The 20,867-nt window shown below is 33.4% G+C and overlaps 1 protein-coding gene across 9 annotated transcripts in view; it reads left to right on the top strand.

Annotated features, from left to right (window-relative positions):
• Nucleotides 1-20,867, top strand: part of RBM33 (RNA binding motif protein 33) — a 170,416-nt gene that overhangs the window by 91,461 nt on the left and 58,088 nt on the right. For all 9 annotated transcript variants that reach the window (XM_051961072.1, XM_051961069.1, XM_051961075.1 and 6 more), the window contains 5 exons: nucleotides 1,507-1,639; nucleotides 2,165-2,508; nucleotides 3,513-3,947; nucleotides 6,806-7,093; nucleotides 10,900-11,541. In XM_051961072.1, the coding sequence (XP_051817032.1) occupies nucleotides 1,507-1,639; nucleotides 2,165-2,508; nucleotides 3,513-3,947; nucleotides 6,806-7,093; nucleotides 10,900-11,541 (1,842 nt within the window). The remainder of the gene's footprint in view (nucleotides 1-1,506; nucleotides 1,640-2,164; nucleotides 2,509-3,512; nucleotides 3,948-6,805; nucleotides 7,094-10,899; nucleotides 11,542-20,867) is intronic.

Below are 20,867 nucleotides of genomic sequence, written 5' to 3'. Positions count from 1 at the left end.
AGGTGTTTTTGTAGTCTTCAATTTGTATTAAGTAATTTTATTAAATAACATGTTTGTTAGAGGTGAAAAAGTTTATAGGTGAAGGTATATTCTCCTTTGTAAAGTTCTTTTCATCTTTAGCTAATATTCATTTCTACTGATTTATTTGCCATCCTGAAATTACATAGGAGCTCTCTATTTTAAAAAATATGGTATTTCAGAAGGGAGTTGGAGTCTATCTTAAAAGCACAAGATTGACCATATAACTTGCCTATTCAGTAATCTTCAGTAATTTACTGTTTCTTCTAGATTAAATGCAGACTCCTCAGCTTTCTTCAGCCTACTTATTCTGATGTATTCCTTATTATGGTCTCTAGCTCATTATTATTATTATTTACATACTCTGCCTCCCAGCCAAATTGTCCAATGTCCTTTCCCTCAAATTTGTCATTCCATCTCCTAACTCCATTTTTTGGCATGAGTGGGATGGCCCTACTACCTGAAATGTACTTTCCTCTTATCTCTTAGTTTTCCAAGCTTTATTCAAAATGCACCTTCCTTATTACTCCACTTAGTATTCACTTCCTTCTGAAATGATCATATTTTTGCTTATTTGTTCACAAGGTATATCCTGCAGGCTCTGCTGACTAACACGAGGCAGTTGTGACTAGAAGATCTCTAAAGTCTTCCAATTTTAACTGCTTAATAAGTCTGAATATAAACAATATTCTTAATAGCTTAATTATTTAAAAGAGCTTTTTTTCTTAACTTACTAAATATGTAACCAATGGGGCAGGTCATTTAACCACCCTGAACCTCTGTTTTCTTATCCTTAAAATGAGAGGATAAGAATAATAACTGCCATAAAAATTTGTTATGAGGACCAACTGAGATAATATACACATGTAAAAGGCTTTGTATGCTGTATTAGCTGTTATTGTTAGTCAGTCAAACCATTTTGTATTGGTTATTAAGTATTTAGAGTAATTTGGTTTTTAAAAATTATACACAATTTCAAAAATAGCCATATGATTTTATTGAATATTTTTAATTTTATTATTCTACAAATTGATTTTTTTCCCCCCTTTGAACTAAAGCTGCTTCATTTCTGTAGCTTAGGGTTGACCAAATAGGTGGCAAAGTTAAGCAGATAAATATCAGGTGCATTTTCTAAAGTAGACATCTAGCTTTTTTATGGGAAAGAAGGTCAATAATTGCATGGATTTCAATAAAGCTTGGGAAAAATAGCACGTGGTACATATAGTGGCATATACAACTATGTTATTGTGTCGTACAAGTATGTTATTAAAATATTGAATTCACTTCTAGATATACTATTTAATATAGAGGTATCATTTCCCATTTTGATTGCCCACTTATGTAGAATATCAAAAATAACTAATAAATCAATTAATATTTTCAGGGAAAAACTTTATATTCTGTGTGAATATTTCAGAAATTTTCAAGCCTTTTCATAATTTGGTTATATTTCATTTTGTTTTGTTTTTTTGATATTTTGTTTACTAGGTTCCTCCAGAATTTCCACAACATACTCCTGGGCCTGTTCCTACGAGTTTCAGCCAGCCCCCACGGCTTCCTCTCCAGGACCAGTGGAGAGCCCCACCACCTCCTCAGGACAGAGACCATTTCTTCTTAGGAGGTATATTAAGAAGGAATTACGTGATTTCAAATAACTTTGTTAATATGTCTACTAGTTATGTTCATAGTATTAAATTTGTTAATTATAGATATATGTTGTTTTAATTCAGTTCCACCAGGCATGTGAGCTTTCTTTTTTTAAAGATGTTGAACAAGAAAGGGATGAGTTATTTAAAAATGAATTTTCATCATAAGCATTCAAATGTATCATCAGGAAAAAAATGAAGTACTACCCAAGGCAACATAGAACCTTAGAAATAGAACCATAGAAAAGTAACAGAAAAGTAATTAGAGTAACATGTCAAGCTATATATTTGAATTTAATTGGTTTATACATATTATTTTAAAAGAACATATCTAGTGACATGATTTGGTCGGAAAGGGGAAAATTTATGTTCTTTGAGTCTGAGTTGAACTTTCAACCCTATAGAGTCAGTAATAGTTAACCTAATTCTGTTTTATCTTAAAATGACACTAAGAAGTTCATAGTCTCTATCAAGAAGATAATGTTTTTAATATCATTCAGTTTCAGGAGAACCAAGGTTCCCGAGCCATCCTTTGTTTGAGCAACGAAGTCCCCCTCCACCACCACCACCTCCCACGATTCTGAATAGCAGTCATCCTGTTCCTACCCAGAATCCCTTGCCTTTTACTCAACCTGGACCAGCATTTAATCAACAGGGACAGCAACCAGTATTTCCCAGAGAAAGGCCTGTAAGACCAAATATTCAACCTCCAGGTCCAGTGGGGATTCTTCACTTCAACCAACCGGGCTCCGCAAATACACGGCCTTTCATTCCTCCTAGACAACCATTTTTACCTGGCCCAGGACAGCCATTTCTTCCAACACACACACAGCCTAACATGCAGGTATGGAAGGTGAATAAAACTGATTTCATTTAAATCAAATATAGGCAAATTTGACATTTAGAGCTGTATATAGCCATTGAGAAAATGATGATTAGCTTAATAATCTTATTAATAACTTATTTGCTGGACTTTATAAATATAGTCTATGTCCCTATAATTTAACTTGTGGCAATAGCATTTGAAAATCAAAAGCAATGACCTTCTTTGAGAAATGAACAAATTAATGTTAAGATTTTATATTACTGCTACTTAAATTAGAAATTTTTGTATTTTCACCATTGAAATGATTTTTTAAGTTAGTTCTGGGAGGATTGTGAAGTTATTTAAAATTATTCTTCTAAAGGATATACTGGAAAGATTTGTATGTATTCTGGATAAGAAATGTTGATAATGCTGGTCACTTAATATTACTATTTGAAAGTCTTGAGTGCCCTCTGCTGATAAAAATGAATCTTGAATGTGATGTAATGCCCTGTCTTTATAGGGCTTTTTTGACAGAAGAATCTCTTTTTCCTTCAAGTTCACCATAAAAATATCAAAGATATGATATCTTTGGTTTCTTATAAGTTCAAATTCAACACATTTTATAGATTCAACAAGCATATTTATATTGAAGAATGGAATTTATCTTAGAAGAGAACCAAGTTTTAGTAATATTAAAGTAGGAATAATTATTATTAAATTTTAAGGTTATACTCTAGTATAAATGAGAATACTATTGAAAAGCTATTCTTTTAACCCCTCGGTGAATGTTATGGGGCTCTAATGGGAAGATGGATTGTTATGTTCCATAACTTTTTTTAAACAGTGATAAGAGATTTCATGAGTTCTATGTGTAAAACATGCAAACTGAATCATCAGTAAAGATTTTAAAATGAAACTTCATTAGGAACATCTAAAATTTGTTCCCCAAAGATTGGGTTTTCTAAGAAATTGATGTTAGAGTTAAATAAATGCAAATATGTATCTTAATTTTTTTTCCCTTTTCTCATTGAATTATGAAGGGACCCTTGCATCCGCCATTACCACCACCACATCAACCCCAGCCTCAGCCTCAACAGCAGCAGCAGCCCCAACATCAACAACAACAGCCCCAGCATCAACCACAACATCATCAGCATCAGCCCCAACACCAGCCCCCGCTTCAACCCCAACACCAACCTCCTCACCAACCTCCACATCAGCCTCCACCCCAGCATCAGCCTCCACACCAGCCCCAACATCAACCCCAGCACCAACCTCAGCATCAACCACCACACCAGCCTCAGCATCAACCTCAGCAGCATCAGCCTCAGCATCAGCATCACCACCACCTTTCTGTCCCACCACCACCTCTGATGCCCATGTCTCAGCCACCATTTAGGCCTCACATGCAGACTTCTCAGCCCCAGCAAAATAACAATAGAATGCAGTGCCCTCAGCGACAGGGTCCAAGACATGTAAGTATAAATCAATATTTTGAATGTTTTTAAATCATTGTTATACAGACTTTTATTATATTTCTCCTAAGTTCCTCCTCCTTCGCCCCAACACTCCCCTATATTCTCATTGATAATGGTTAGGAAACTTATGACTTCAGTTGTGTATATGCATGCACATGCATGTATGTATGTTTATACTTATTACATATGTATATTGAAATGTAACATACACTCTTTCTGAAGAAAAACCAATATTTTTATAGTTGTTTTCTTGTTTCAGCTTCAGATTTTTTAAAAGAATGGCTATACATATAGGGAGGGGTACAAAAAGTAGAGTATTAGAAAACTGTTACTTTTTTTTTTAATTAAAGCTTTTTATTTACAAAACATATGCATGGGTAATTTTTCTATCATTGACCCTTGCAAATCCTTTTGTTCCAAATTTTCCCCTCCTTCCCTCTACCCTTTCTTCTAGCTGGGAGGTAGTCCAATACATGTTAAATATGTTAAAATACATATTATATATTTTTTAGATGATCTCCACTTTTGTTTAAGGCTTACAGTTTTGAACATCTACCACTTTGGTCTCTTCTTATAAGTAAAAAGATGACTATTAATAATCCTTATCTCAGAAAGAAATTAGCTTCTGTGACTACTATTGAAAAGCTATTCTTTTATCCCCTCGGTGAATGTTATGGGGCTCTAATGGGAAGATGGATTGTTATGCTCCATAACTTTTTTTAAACAGTGATAGGAGATTTCATAAGGTCTATGTGTAAAACATGCAAACTGAATCATCTCAGAGCTCAATAGCTCTTAAGCATTTGCACTGAAGTAGGCATTGAAAATACCAGTATAAAAAAAAAAATGAAGTTTTTTATTCTTGTTCCTATTGGTTAAAAAATGCTATTTCGGTTTCCCATCTCCCTCAGGAATCTTCTGGAAACATCTCTTATTTTTATGACCTTTGTCATTATTAAGATCAAAGATAGAGAGAGTAAATGGACTTCATTTTGCAGAGAGGGAAACTTAAGACTGAGGGAGGTGGTGATTTTTGAGAGGTTCTCACAAGTATCAAACAAAAAATGGGATTCAAATTCTGACTCTGGGACTCTCACACTGCACACACAATACCTCCCTCTAAAATATAATCCTTACATTAAGATATGACTTTTCCCACTTTCTGTCTTCAGATATCCTGTACTCTAATGGGGGAAGGCTTTGTGTGTGTGCATCCTGTCTGTGTGTATTTCCATTCTAAGATATGTCATTAAAAGTGTGGGAATTCTTAAACTTTTTCTGCTCGTGACCTTTTTTTGTCTGAAAAATTTTTATTTGACCCTGTATATATAGGTATATAAAATAAATATTCAAGCCAAACATTTATTGACAAGAAAATCTAAAGAAATTTATTTTAAAACAATTCTTTGGTATGCATATACTTTTGTCATTTATTAAACACAAAAGCATATTTGCATACTAATGAGATGGATTGCTTGTTTATTTTTGCATAAATAATTAAATCTTGGCGGAATATTTGATGCCTTTACTGTTGCCAAACTTTAGAGTCTAGACTCTTAGTTTAAAGAAATGTTGCTTTGAGTATTGCTGTCAAACTCAAATAGCAATTGGGGAGGAAGGCACTATATTGTCCAAAAGCATCCCTGCAGGCTGTATAATTTATTGTTAAATATTTTTCAGTTATATTTTAATTTTTTTTTTTGCTAAGGCAATTGGGATTAAGTGACTTGCCCAGGGTCACACAGCTAGAAAGTGTTAAGTGTCAAAGATGAGATTTGAACTCAGGTCCTCTAGACTTCAGAGCTGGTGTTCTATCCACTGCGCCACCTAGCTGCCCCTCTCAATTATATTTTAATGTGCTTCAGGCCATGCTTATGAGTGTTGTGGGTTCTGTACCCATCTTTTGGAATGTTTTTCCTCTTCTAAGAGACATACCTTCTTGGAAAATTACCTTGTCTACTGGATGTTTGTGTTTGTGTTTTTGTTTTTTGCCCTTCAGTGGCCATTTTTATTAAGATACCTTCAATGAGGTTCATCTCTTGTGATAGTCTACTTTCTTTTTTGTAATGGGCTGAGGCTTGAGTTGATGCACTGAGGTCCCAAGCACATGAGGCTAAATAGTAATTGGACCATACTCTATTAATATATAAGCTTGGAGAAAGAATGGCCCCCACCCACTCTTTGTGCAAGTCCTGATGTGTTGTATAGGAAATGACGATTTTGGTGGGTGGAGGCAGGGGAGTGGAAAAGGAAGAGGAGGAGAGGCTTTTGGGATTGCCATTGCCACGGTTGGCTCGGCTCGTGTCGCTCTCTCTTAGCTGGCTTCCTGTCGCAACTGCCTATATTTGCTATCGCAATCTTTCTTGCCTATATTTGCTATCGCAATCTTTATTCACCTCTTCACTTCAATAAATATTGAAGATTTTTCCCTTAACCTGAATTCCTGACTCCGGCTGATTTTAAATACGCAGTCATTACACTTTTTCATATTAAGTGAACATTAAATCACATGTTTGATGCTGACAAATTGGCCTTTCCAATTTGGGTAGAAGTATGAGCCTATATTATTGATAATGTCTCTACTGGCTGGTCTGACACTGGTTACCACTGTCTCTTTTGTTTCAGCTATCAGGTGGTATTGCATAAGTTTTAAAAAACATAGCTGGAAATTTCTTGCATAGAATTACAAAATATTTCTGTGCTTCATTAGGTCAGAGATTTCAAAGTTTTGCATATAAACAGAGGGACTTGGGGTTAGGAGAATTACTCTGATTGTAGTACTGTTTTCTTATTTATGTACATTTTTTCCTTAGTATCTACTTCTGATTAGTAGTTATCTTTTTTTCTTATGACAGAGTGCAGCTTCACAGAATGTTGTCAAGCGGCCAATTCAGCAAATGCAACCAACTGCTCCAAGAAATAGCAATTTGCGTGAATTACCAATAGCACCATCCCATGTTATAGAAATGAGTAACAACCGTTGCTCTACTACACCTGCAGCACAAGTGAAACCAATTACAAGCACCCCAACCCCTGCAAGATCTGTTGTAGGTGTCAGAACCCCACAGGGAAAGACGGAAATGAAAGTTAAACCAGTCAGTCCTGTGGTTCAAGCTAAAGTAGAAGTAAAAACAGAACCAGAGGTAAGACTGTTGTTTTAATACATTTCTACCTGTCAAACCAAAATCTTATATTCATATATGTTAGTTCTTCACTGTCTTGCTTTCCACAAAAAGATCCTGCCACTTTTTCCTGGATTTTCCTTTTCTCAAAATGAGGTAGTCCTTTCCTCTCCTGTTATTTATCTTTTGACCATTTATCCATTAAGGTGTAGAAGTTACTACTAATCACCATGAGGACTAATTTATTGTCTTTACTATTTTCCTGTATACTGCATATTCATTTTTCACATTGATATCCCTAGGAGTGGTTCTGTGAAAGCAAAGTGAATATCTGTGTAGCTTTGACTGTGCCACTCTAAGACATCCATGGCTTCCTGTCATTTTGGGCTGAGGTCTAAACCTCTAGGCTCTCTCTTCTGCTCCTCTGTGAAGTCTTACTTCTACAAATAGATCTCTTTTCAGTATGTACCCCTCGTTTGGAAAGCTATCATGTACTTTGTCAGTTCCCTCCTTTATTCAACTGCTCCATGATTTTTTTTTTTTTAAGTTAGAGAGTCATAAATGGAAAGACTGGAAGGAGCTTCAGAAACCTAATCTAGTTCAACCTTATCTCATTTACATTTCTTTTCTGACTCTTATAATTGGAAGTGAATTGATGAAATATTCTCTAGCTTCATCTTCTCCAAGCTTGTAATTCTTTTGAATCACTTTAGATCAAATCAGATAGCACACCTTTCATCTATGGCTAAATATTCCATTGGATTCATATATTTGTATAGTTGGTCTTTATTTCTTATTTTTGTGTATTGTCACACCTGATATGGTTTTGGCCACTAATTAGTTACTGGATAAAAAAATTTATTGGTGATATTTATGTAGCTATGTAATGCATGACTTATATACAAAAGGAATAAATGTAGTATAAAATGAATAAGCTTTGTAATCTGATATATCCTATGAATTTATTTTTTCTTGCCAATTTATTTACAGAGATGCATTAGGAGAAGATAGGGTGATTTGGGGAATTTTTTTGAATTTGCTTAATTTGGAAGGGCTGACATAGATGTCTTAGGTGAAGAAGGTAATTGATGTATCTTTAACTTTTCATTTAATAAAATTCATATGTATTGCCAGAGTTAAGCATCGAGGCAATCTGAATGATACCAATAGATCCTAAAAGTCTTTTGAAATCTGTCCTTTGATACAATTAAATTTTTATTTATATCAAAGAAATTTTTGGTGATGATATGTCAAGGCTAGCATTAAGTGCCTTTTAGAGAACGCTGTGTTGTGTGTGTGTGTGTGTGTGTGTGTGTGTGTGTGTGTGTGTGTGTGTCTGTCTGTCTGTCTGTGTGTATGTGAACAGTGTTCAGTATCTTTGAAATTCAAGACTCCAGGAAACTACTAAAATTCTATTTTTTTTCTCCTTAACTTAGAGCTTTGTTGATCTTAAAATACTAAGATTTTTATATTTTGCTAGTGACTTTTAATTTGGTTCATGTGAATGAAAATCATCTTTTTTCATTAAAAACATCTCTGACGACTACTTCTAGCAATTTTATGGCATTTATCACAGATTCAAAAATATACTTTGAATCAAATTGTTCTACACACATTTTATTTATGCTTAATGTTAGTCTCTTTATCTTTAGCTGTCAAATTTATATTCATAACATCTTCATGGAAGAAAGTGACCATTATTTTGCTTATTGTAAAGCTAAACAAGTATGTAATAGGATTAACAAAATATATTGATGATTATTTGCTTTGTAGAAATAATTCTTTTATAAAAGGTTTCATCATAGTACTACTTTTCATTATATAGTGATAAATTTCCCTGTAAGATTAAAAAAAAACTAGACTAGTTTGGGAAACTTCTACTTTGAGGTATAATTACAAAGAAAGAATTATATTAAGATAAATAAAAATGATTATCACTTTAGACTTTTTTCCCCAGCTCATCTCTTGGTATGGTTTATTTATTTTGATAATAAATATTTATGTATGTTCTACCAATTTCATAATAGTAGTTTGCTTTTTAAGGCAGTTTTTATGAAAGTATCGAAGACAGATTTTTCAGGGCCAATTAGAATTTGCCTAATGAATAATGAGAAGTTATTTATTTAACTATGATCATAGATGCTAATTTGGTCAGTCTTAATAACTTAATAAAATGTTTTAATGCATTATTGAAGGAAAGTAATAGCTCCCAGACAGCATTGTTTGTATTTGACATTTTAAAAAATTAATATTCCTCTTTTTTTTTTTTTTATTCAGGTTAATATTGCCATTGACTTAACTTCCCAAAACTTGCACAAATGGTTAATAGTGATGGCAAACAGAATGAAGCTAATATATTGTTGTGACTAATTGATGACAAAACAGATAGTTGACAATTCTCATTGCAGTGTAAGCAGAACTATTTCAAATCCACAAGGACTGAGTTCTTCTGGATACCTGAAGAATTTACTCCTTGAGCATAAGCATATCTGATGGAAGCCTTTTTAAATGTTATCATAGATTTCTGTGCTTTCCTAAGAGAGCACATTGATTGTCCATGTTTTAATCTTTTTTTCTTGATGACTTAGTATCATCTTATTAATGTAACTTACTATATACTCTGGTAATACAATAAGCTCTTTTAGGAGCCGTTGGAGGTATGTAGATCTGGTCACCATTTACCCTAGCCCCAGGCTACTTTCTTTTCTGCTTTTAATGGTTTTTCTGTTGTCCTTCTCTCATTTTTGTAGGTTTACCTTACTCCCTCCTCCTGATTTACTGTTTTTCGTCTGTTATAAACTTAGAAGCTGAATAACCAATCTTGTCAGTATTGTGTTTTAAGTAAGAGTAAAAAGACCTTTAGTGAGAATGAATAAAATGCTTGAGTTTTTTGGTTTGGGTATTAATTTTGTTTGTGCAAAGACCTTTTTATTTTACTTCCTGGTTTTTGACCATGTTTCAGATTGTTTGCCAAATAAGTAATGGATGGATAAGGTAGTATTTTGTTATGAATATTCTGGGGGAAAGGGAAAACATAAATTTTTTAGAATATATATAACCAGAATGTTTTTAAATATTTTGTGTTTTGTTTTCTCATAAGTACTTTTTGGAAAATTGTAAAGCCCTCTACAAAGGTTATTTGGCACACAGTAAAGTGATTTCAGAAAGGCCTTCGACTAGAATATTAAAGGATTCCATATATACCATTAATATTCCAACACTGCATTTGGCAACATTTTGATTCTGAAGAGAGTGCATGAGTTCAAGGTCAGAGAGATTGACTTGTGCTGTTCATTATAACCAATTATTGTGTGACAAATGAGTTTGAGATCAGCCTGAAAATTCAGTAAGAAAAATCAATAGTTCTAATCAGGGCCTTTCAGGTCATTTACTACCCTACCTTTTGTTAGTTTGTCAGAAAAGAGCAAGATAAAACCTGTGTGTGACAGCGGGTTGCTTTGGTATTGTTGCCATTTCCATTTGAAATATATTTTGATAACTTAAATGAATACTTTAATTGGTTTCAGAAACTTCTAAATGAGTAGAAATTTACATGATTTCATTTTTAATATTCTGATAAGATTCCCAAATTAGCTTTAGCTAGGGTTCCTTTCCCTTCCAGAGGCAAGGAAGTTATATTTGAATGGGAAATACATCCTTTGGGGGGGGAAGAGGGGAAGTGAATCTTAAAACAGATTTTGAATGGTTTTACACATAATAATTAATGAAGGTTTTGAGTAGATATGATTTTTAGTAGTTTTGATTGGTTATTTGGATTGGCCATATGTATTACACTATATTAACAAAAATTTATGTTCCTTATTTAGTTCCCTGATGAAGATGAAGAAACCAGGTTGTATCGTTTAAAGATAGAAGAACAGAAACGTTTAAGAGAAGAAATCTTGAAACAAAAGGAACTAAGACGGCAGCAGCAGGCTGGTGCTAGAAAGAGGGAATTGCTTGAAAGACTTGCACAACAGCAACAGCAGCCTTATACCCCACAGCCTCCAGTACAGCAGGAGGAGCAGACGTCACTCTCACCCACTAATGGGAGTCCCTTGCTCCCTTATCCTGGTGCACAAGTTAGGCAAAATGTAAAAAACAGACTTCTTGTAAAAAAGCAAGACATCACTATTACAAATGTTCAGCCCAAAACTTCAAATTTTGTACAAGCTGGTGCTAATTTGCAATACCAAGGACAACCAATGAAACCAATGAAACAGTTGAGACAGAATAGAACAGTACCTCAAACTCCGGCCCAGCCATCTCACAAAGTACTTCAAACAAAGCCTCCTGACATGGATGAATTGCCAGCCCCAGTACAGACTACTAGAGTGGCATCGATACAAGGCCAGCCCCAGGAAATGAAACCTGGAATGAAAAGGACTGTCATGCAGCGAGCAAACAGTGGTAGTGGAGATGGGCCACATGTCAGCTCCAAAGTCAGGGTGATTAAGTTGTCAGGAGGGGTAAGTTTACAAATTTTGTGAGTGTTTCTCTTTGATTTGGGGTTTCATTTAGCACAATCCTAAAACACACAGAGAACTTTATTGAAGAAAATAAAAAAATTGAGTGAAACAATTTGCCTCTGTTATAGTCATGTGAATCAGCTTACTTTTAATTGGTTAAAAAAAATTGCTATTAATCCCAGTTCACATTGGGTTGCTTTTGTTTTGCTTTTGTGTTTTAATGAATATCAATATGCTTAGGATGTACCAGAGAGAAAAATTGATTTGTCATATACTCAGATCCAGTGAGCCCAAAATTTTCTCAAGTCGTCTTCTAAACTGCAAAAGCTTTAGTATACTTGGGTTTATCTTATTGTCTTGAATTTTCTTCTCCCATACATCCCTAAAAACAGACAGAAAGTGAATCATTAGGCTGTAGAATGTGTGGATTAAATTGATTTTAATTTATAGGTGATTTCATCATGGGTCTAAGTGAGAGGATTGTACTCTTTTCCAGAATTACTGTTTATCTGTCATTGTGACTTTTGAATAGTATTTAGTGATTAGTTTCACTATTTTCTTGTAAAGTAGCTTAGAGAGACTTTATTTATGGTACCACAAAATAAAGACCTTTTAGATATGAAGAATCCCATTATAAAAATACTTTTGTGTATAAAAATTGTCTTTGCCAAGATCCGAAATAATAGCATTTTTCAACCTAGTTTTAAGTATATTTTCTAAAATAACTTCTTTCTCTGGGACGTTTCTCTATAAGTCAAGTTCTATAAATAACAATACTTGATTACATGCTATTTATGCAAAAAAAAAAAAAAAATAGAGAGTAAGCCAGACTACTCAAGCTATTAAATAATCATTACTGTTAGCTTTTCTTACCTTTCTGATTGTAAAAATTGAATTCTCCAGACAGAAGAAATTAAATGGCCATAAAACATTATAGTTAGTAAAAATAAAATTAGATTGATCTCTTCCTCTTTCCTCTTCCTGGATTCAAACATTTAAAATGTTAATTAAATCCCTAGTGTTTTGAGCCATAATTAAATAAATGTAAACAGAACACTGAATTTGGCTGCAAAAATTTTGGTAGCATTCCATTATAACAATTTGTCACAATATACATGTTCGTTTAAAAAAAAAAATCACATTTTCAGTCTTTGGGTCCTAGAGACAAAATACGGTTAATATCTAGAGCATTTGTAATTAAAATATTTTTAAAAAATTATTTTCTTTGTAATTTTGAGTTCCAAATTCTCTTCCTCCCACCCTTGTGTCATCCACAAGAAGGCAAGCAGCATATTAATTATGTGTGAAATTATGCATAACATTTCCACTCCTCCTTTACTCTAATAATGGGAGAAAATTATACCTCAGTTTGCATTTAGAGTTCATCTTGGATCATTGTATTTATCAGAGTACCCACATCTTTCTTAGTTGATCATCATTATAGCATTGCAGTTTCTGTCCACATTGATCTCCTGGTTCTTCTCATTTCAGTTTGCATCTGTTCATATAGATTTTGCCATGTCTGTAAACATCCTTCTGTTCATTTCTTATAGCTAGAAAGTATTCTATCACAATCATGCACAGCTTGTTCAGCCGTTCCCCAAATGATGAGCGTCCCCTCATTTTCCAGTTCTTTGCTTCCTCCAAAAAAAAAAATCTGCTTTCAATATTGTATATATAAGCCCTTTTCTTTGATCTCTTTGGAATAGAGATCTAATAGGAATATGATAGTTAAAATTGAATAAATATTGAGAACCTGCTGATTGCAAAGCGCTGTGTAAGATACTATATCAAAAAAACAGATAGTCTCAGGCCTCAAAGAACTTAAGAATTTAGTAGGGAGGCAACCACTCCACAAATAATTATAAAGCAAAGTAGATACAGCAATTGCTTGGACAGTTTTGTGTTTCAGAGCATGAGAGAGATTAAATTTGGGAGGGATGGGTTCAGGTGATTTCCTCCCCCCCCAAAAAAAAAAAAAAAAAGGGGAGGCATCATTTCAGCTGTCTTGGAAGGATGAGTGGAATTTCTTAAGAGAAATGAAAAGGGAAGACATCTAAACAGAGGAATAAGTTGAGAAGAGCAATCAGTCAATCAATAAAACATCTATTAATTACCTGTTGCATACCAGGCACTGTTTTAAGCATTATGGATTCAAAAAGAGGCAAAAGACAGTCATTTATAGATGACTCAAATATTTGAGCATGAGTGATATTTTTTACAGAATCAAGGAAGTTAGGAGGAAGACTTGGTTTGGGGAAAGGACAAATGATAAGTTAATTTGAATTGATTTGTTGAGTTTGAAGTGCTAGTAGGACATCTAGATGGAGATGTTCCTCAGACAACTGTCAGTATGGAACTAGCAGAGCAAATTGGTCAGAACTTGAAAAAGATTCGATAATTATTTTTATTGGCAGTCTGGACATCACTCAGATCATCAAGAAAATGTGGAAATAGAAGAGAGAATGAAGAACAGAATTTTAGGTGATGACAATATTTAGTATGTCCAAGGAAGAAAACGGACTACTGACGTTAAAACGAGAAGGAACAGATAATAAAAGAACAAGTATGATGTAAGGTCATAGTAAATCAAGAGAAAAGAAATTTTCAGGAAGAATAGCATTAGCCTTACTAGAATTAGTTCTCTGATCAAGGAAAAGAAAAGTTGTTGCATTTTGGCAGTTGAACACTAGATGAAACCAGATGATAATTTGTAACTTCAGGTTGATTTCTTTATAATATGAAACCCAAAGAATATTGTTTCTGGTTTTCCAGAGAAAAGATGTCTTTTTTCTTCACAATTTTTTGCTCATGTAATTGCCCATAATTGTTATTACTGGTTTATTTTATTTAGATGATAATTTTAAGAAGTAGTACAAAGCTATGTTTGTCCAACTTTTCCCACAAAAGCTCTCATTAAACATAATGTTATTTAAACAGAGCACTATCCCAGATGCTTTGGAGGAATTAAAAAGGGATCTTCATTTTTCCTTTATTGAAAACTGAGTGTCTTCGAAATTTGCTGTATTGTTTACTGTAGAATTGGAGTTCATTTTCACAATGAATGATAGTAAAAGTAACTTGTATAATTTTATTTACAAAATGGAATCCAAAAGAATCATCTTTATGGAAATAGATTTTCAGTAAGATATTATGAATAACAAATTACCTATATAATTTTCTTATTTTTCCTTGGCAACAATTTGTAATATACCTTCTAACAGATAAAATATTGACTGAGCCAAAGTTGGAAGAAAAAATTTTTTCTATTAAGAATACTTTTATATCCTTTTGACATTGCCTTCATGACCATAACTTATCATATATTTTGGAATTTATTTTAAGGAATCACTATTAATTGTAATTAATGAAAATGTGCTAATTTCTGAACATCCTTCCACCTCCACAACCATGTGTTGCATATCTTATCCGAAGTTTATCTTTTATGTTATAAAGCTTAGGGAAGCTTTCAAATTGGAAAGTTTAGAATGGGTCTCTAGTAAACACCTGGCTGTACTAAACTTTTGGAAGGATTACATCATGTTGCTGATCCACAATATTTGGGCATTTCAAGTAATGTTTCATAAGAGTATTCTTTTATATTTTTTATTTATCTTCTAGCTTCCTGTGACTCTTTTAAGTCCCATGAAACAGAGTTAGTCATTTTATATTTATGAGCCTTAATTATGAGGAGAAGAAGCAATTTTATTTTCCTCACTTTATATAAAGCCTGAACTTGCCCTTAATAAGTATAATTGAGTTGTTCTTTGCATGTAAAAATCTGTTTATTCCAATGTTCATTGTCTAGGAAAAACTTGGAACTTTCTCAGTAAAGAATACCTGCCCAGAAATTATACTCTGGTGAATGATCACTATTTTTAAAAATTTCAAGTGTACTCTTCACTTATTTAGTGAGCCAGAATTTTTTTGAATTCTTGTCCTGACATCCACATGGGGAAAATCTTATCACTTAATTAAATTGCTGGGAATGTAGTTATATTTAATGAGTCAATTATGAATCAAAACAATCCATATTTTCTGTCCTTAACTGCTCATTGTTGATATTTATAGCGTTGAATTTTATTTAGCTTTTGAGGGGGTAGTGCAGATAATAATTCTTGAGGCACATTGTTTTTGAATCTCTTATTTTATCTATCTTTTCATTGGTGTAGGGAAGACTTAGTGAAGAAGCTTTTTCTCTGTCTTGTTCTGTCTCCCTCTTCTCTCACTTCTTTTCTCGTTTCCTCTCTCTCTCTTCTTTCCTACCTCCTCTTCCCTAACTCTTTTATGATGTTTTTTCTTCTCAAAACAGGAACATTTGCCTTATCTTAGTTTTTTCTTCTGTAAATCATATCTACCCTAAAAACAAACAAATAAAAAAATAATTAGTGCCTATTCTATTAACATGCAAATTATTCTTTAACAAAATCTTGAATAAGAAAATGCCATGACACTATTTCTTAGAAGATACTCAGATATTTTGGCCTTACGAGATGAGTTTAGGAAGCAAAAAATATAGGAATTTTTTTTTTTTTATTAAAGCTTTTTATTTTTCAAATTTAGATGGACAGTTTTTCAACATTAGCCCTTGCAAAGCCCTGTATTCCAATTTTCCTCCCCTTTCTCCACATCCTTCCCTAGATGGCAAGTAGTCCAATATATGTTAAACATGGTAGAAATATATGTTAAATTCAATATATGCATACATACTTATACGATTGTGCCACACAAGAAAAAAAGAGAAGCAAAACGAAATACAAGCAAACAACAAAAAAAGAGTGAACATACTATGTTGTGAACCATATCAATTTCCACTTAAAATGGTACTCTTAAAATTAAATATCCTTGTTGGTATTTAAGCCATTTCTTGAGAGGTCCTTTTCAGCTTCTGCTCATCTCTTGGAAGACGTCTTCTTCCACCATTTCCTCCTTCATTCCTTTCTTACATGAAGAGTTCATGTAAGAATGTACCAACGCAAGCCCTTCCACATGCACAAATGATTGCATTCCATTTAATCTTCTTCTGCAAATTGCCTTCATCTTTCTTATTCTCTCACAAATTTTTTACTCCCTGTTTGCCAGTCTCCCTGCTATTGGCAAACCTGCCCATTTGTTATTCTCCCCTCACTAAGCCCCTTAATACATGTGTCCCTCCTAGCTCTTTTGCTAGATCTTCTTTTTGCAACTATTAGCTGAATTAGCCTCCACGTTGTTTACTGTTTTAATTCTCTTCAGTATTGCTTCTAACATCACCATTCGGCGAAACTGACATTTTAAAGTTAATAATCTCTTAGTTTTCATCACCTTCTTAATAATTGTCTTCTCTCTAGATTTTTATGACATTGCTTTCTCTTGTTTCTCTATCCTCCTTGGCCTACTTTTCTGTCTCTTGCTGTATCTTCATCCAGTTTATATCTGCTAACCTTGAACATTTCCCAAGGCTCTAGGTGGGCTTGGGGTCCTCTTCTTTTTTTCCCCTCTATTACTTGTCTTGGTGACCTCATCAGCTCCTTTGGATTCAATTATTTTTTCCATTCAGTTCTACTTATCCATCCCTGACCTTTGGTCTTATATCTCTATTGGACATTTTACCCTCAACCCAGACAAGCTCATTATCTTTTCTCCCAAAACCCTGCCCACTCACTAACTTTCCTATATTTTGTGAACATTCCCTATTTCCATAATCACCTGGGCATCAAATTTTATTTTTTCCGCTGTGCCACCTCCATTCCCAGTCAGATCAGTTTCCACATCCTGTTGGTTAAACAAACCAACATCTGTTGTCTGTCATATACATCTCATTCCCCCTTGCTCCGACATTGCTATTACTCTGGTGGAGGTTCTCATTGCCTTGTGATAATCTTTGGGCTGTTCTCCTTACCTCAAATTTGTTCTAATTCCAGGTCATCCTTCCCTCAAAGTACTTTTCCTAAAGCACAGGTTTTTAGTGGTTCATCACCCTGCCCTTTCCTCACCCTCCACCTCCCACCCCCATTCAATGAAGTTCCAATGGCTTCTTCTTATCTCTAGGATCAGAAAGAAATTTTTCTGGCTTTTAAAGCCTTTAATAATCTGTTTCTTCCCTGTTTTCTCTTTCCCCCTCTTCCACTTTTCCAGTATTCTTCTACCTTATTCCTCCTCAGCCCCACGATGTATCTTTATTGTTCCTTGCAAAAGACATTGCATTTTCCTCATCCCTAAAATGTTCTTCCTCCTTATCTCTGCATCTTGACTTCTTCAAATCTTAGTTAAAAATTCCCCCATCTATAGGAATTCTTCACTGGTTTTCCATAATGACTTAACTTTTTGTTTGTTTGTTTTGTTTTGTTTTTTTTTGTTTCTATACAATTGTGTGTGTGTGTGTGTGTGTGTGTGTGTGTGTGTGTGTGTGTGTATTTGAGAGAGAACATAGTATGTGCATGTTAATTTCTTCATTAGATTGTAAACTTTAGGGCAGGGATCTTTTTCTGCCTTTTTTTAATGCCTAGTGCTTAGCACAGTGCATTGTATGTTCAATAACTGTTGAGTTGACTCTGTTACTACTGTAATAGAAAACAAATTGAAAAAAATTCCTCTTATTTTAATTTTCTCTAATACTTAGATATCAATAGAAATATTGATTTACATTTTTATATTCCTTCTAATTTTCTTTACTACTTAGATATCAGTAGAAATATCAATTTACATTTTTATATTCCTTATTCTAATTTTCTTTACTATTTGATATCAATAGAAATATTGACTTATATTTTTATACTAGTTTTCTCTAAAGGATAATTAAGTGAAGATGAAGCATTGTGTATTGATGATGGTGCTTCTATCTCTTTATTACTGTTTGTTGTCCATTATGGTTATTTAGCCTCTTATCTATAAAAATAAGTACCTTTAGTTCCCTTCAAGCTTTAAATTTATAACTTTGATATTCAGGAAAGAACAAGTCAAGTGACATTTTAGTACAGAGGTTCTCAACCTTTTTCAATGCCTGTATCTCTGGGCTTTTTGTAAACCTTTCCTTATTACCTATTCATTATGAAAGGAAACAAATTTTAGAGTTTATCTTACTATACATATGCATGTAAATAGAATTTACTTATTTTTCACAAAATAAACTTTAATACATAATGTGTTTTAATATCATAGTTAAGTGAATTATAGAACACAAATTAGTGTCTCTTAATTTTTTTTTTTTTGTTTACTAACAGTTTTGTTTTTTTCTATGGTTTTTGAAAGAAATAACAATATATTCTGCTTAGCCTTCAGGTTTTTTTTTTGTTTTGGATTTGATTGAGAGTAGGTCTGATAATCCTGATTCAGAGAGAGAAGTTTTCTAAACTTAAATTATTGTATAAACATTTTTAATAAGAATGAGATATGTTTTCTTCAGAAGTACATCCAAAGATTTTGCACCTCTTGTAGATTGGAATTGAATTAGAAATTTCTGGTTATTTTTGAAGATCATTTGGCTAATATTCCCTGGATTGTTGCCACTTTTTCTAGCTTTTCATGTTCTGATCTCATTTTATTGAATTTTGGGCCATTAAGAATTATTTCTTAAACTGAATTTTTTTCTTTTCAGATGCTCTATAATTCACCTTCCTTCTCCAGTCTACAGATTTTTGTCTCTAACACTACTATTAGTTGTTTGCCAAAGTTGTTTACAAATAGTTCTCAGATCTGCCTGGGGTAATACATACTCCAGGTTAGGAACCCTGGTATCATCACTAGAACTGGTCTTTGAGTTAGAAAGACTTGACTCCTGCCTTAGATGCTTACTACATATGTGAGTTTAGCAGATGGTTTCACTCTTTTTAGCCTTAGCTTCTTCATCTGCAAAATGGTGATAATAATGGTACCTATTTCATACCACTGTTGATAGTTGAATGAGATAACAGATATAAAGTTCTTTGGAAACTTTGAAATATTCCATAGTTTTTATTAATTCTAGGTACTGGCAATGTAGCCTTTTGGATCCTAGAGCTCATATCACCCCTGCCACTTCTCTTTCCCTCTTTGTTCCACCTCCTCATCTTTTGCCACCCTACTTCCACTCCTCCACAGAAGAAAGAGAAGGATAACAAGTGATAGGGCAGTGTGGACTTAATTCATAAATTTTAAATAAAAGAATTTAATGGAGCCCTTTATTTAAAGGGGAGGAGGTCTCATAAATATTTTTGTCAATTCCTAATCTCTTATTTAAATTAGTTTTTCTTATACCTGATAAACTTACATGATAACTTAATACATGGTGCTTTAAAAAATAAATAATAATGTTTCCCATTAAATTTAGGACATTATATAGAAGTTTAAAGCAATAGTACTGAATCTAGACTTCAGATCTGGGTTCAAAAACTACTTCTGCTATATATTTAACCTAGTTGTGACTGCATAGTATAGTGAATCATAGTTCTGAAGCTGGATTTAGGAAGACCTGAATCTGTATCTAGCTGATTTAGCCAAGTACCTATTCAATGCTGTAAGTTTTAATCCTCTCCCTCTCTCTCTCTCTCTCTCTCTCTCTCTCTCTCTCTCTCTCTCTCTCTCTCTCTCTCTCTCTCTCTCTCTCTCTCTCTCTCTCTCTCTCTATATATATATATATATATATATATATATATATATATAATAGTGTTCATATGTATTGTTGAAAGAATTTATCACAGGATAAAATCATGATTGTAATGGGCAAATCGCTCCACATATTTAAGCAGGTTGATTTACTGAAAAAGGTTGTTGGACTAGGTGCAGGTCCTTGAATCTTTATACTATCTTGATAACTTATCCACTTTTTATGTTCTTTTATAAATTATAACAGGCATAATTCGTAAATAAAATTGATTGGTTTTTATAAATATGACCTTATTTCTGTGATTTCTTTTAAATACCTATATAACATGAGTAAAGCATCTAGTAGCTTTTAGCTTGATTTGTTTTAATCATTTGCAGTGTTAAACCAGGGGCCCTAAAGAGTTTTTTAAACATATCTTATATCTTGATTGAAGATAGAATTAGCTACAGTAAATTTTTTTCCTTTTCTTGCCCCTCTGAAATGCCTCTCTATATTTTTTTTACTAAAAGTTAAAGCTGTTATTGAATTTTGTTGTTTTCCTTTGATCAGAGTAATGAATTTTTTAATGATTTGGCAGGAAACTAAATAAAATGTTACTTTATTCTATTAGTTTTACAGAGAAAAAAATAGTACAGAATGTCCCAGCAGGAGAGCAAGCTGTCCTATTTTGATGCTGTGTTTTATGTTGAAAGCTGTCAAAACTCTGCAAGTGCAAGGTCCCAATACATTTATGTGACTATAGTGTTGAGAACTAGTTCATTTG

This window comes from Antechinus flavipes, chromosome 5 (assembly GCF_016432865.1).
Source record: "Antechinus flavipes isolate AdamAnt ecotype Samford, QLD, Australia chromosome 5, AdamAnt_v2, whole genome shotgun sequence".
Lineage (NCBI taxonomy): Eukaryota > Metazoa > Chordata > Mammalia > Dasyuromorphia > Dasyuridae > Antechinus > Antechinus flavipes.
The sequence above is the reverse complement of the archived record's forward strand: the minus strand, read 5'-3'. Positions and strand labels throughout refer to the sequence as shown.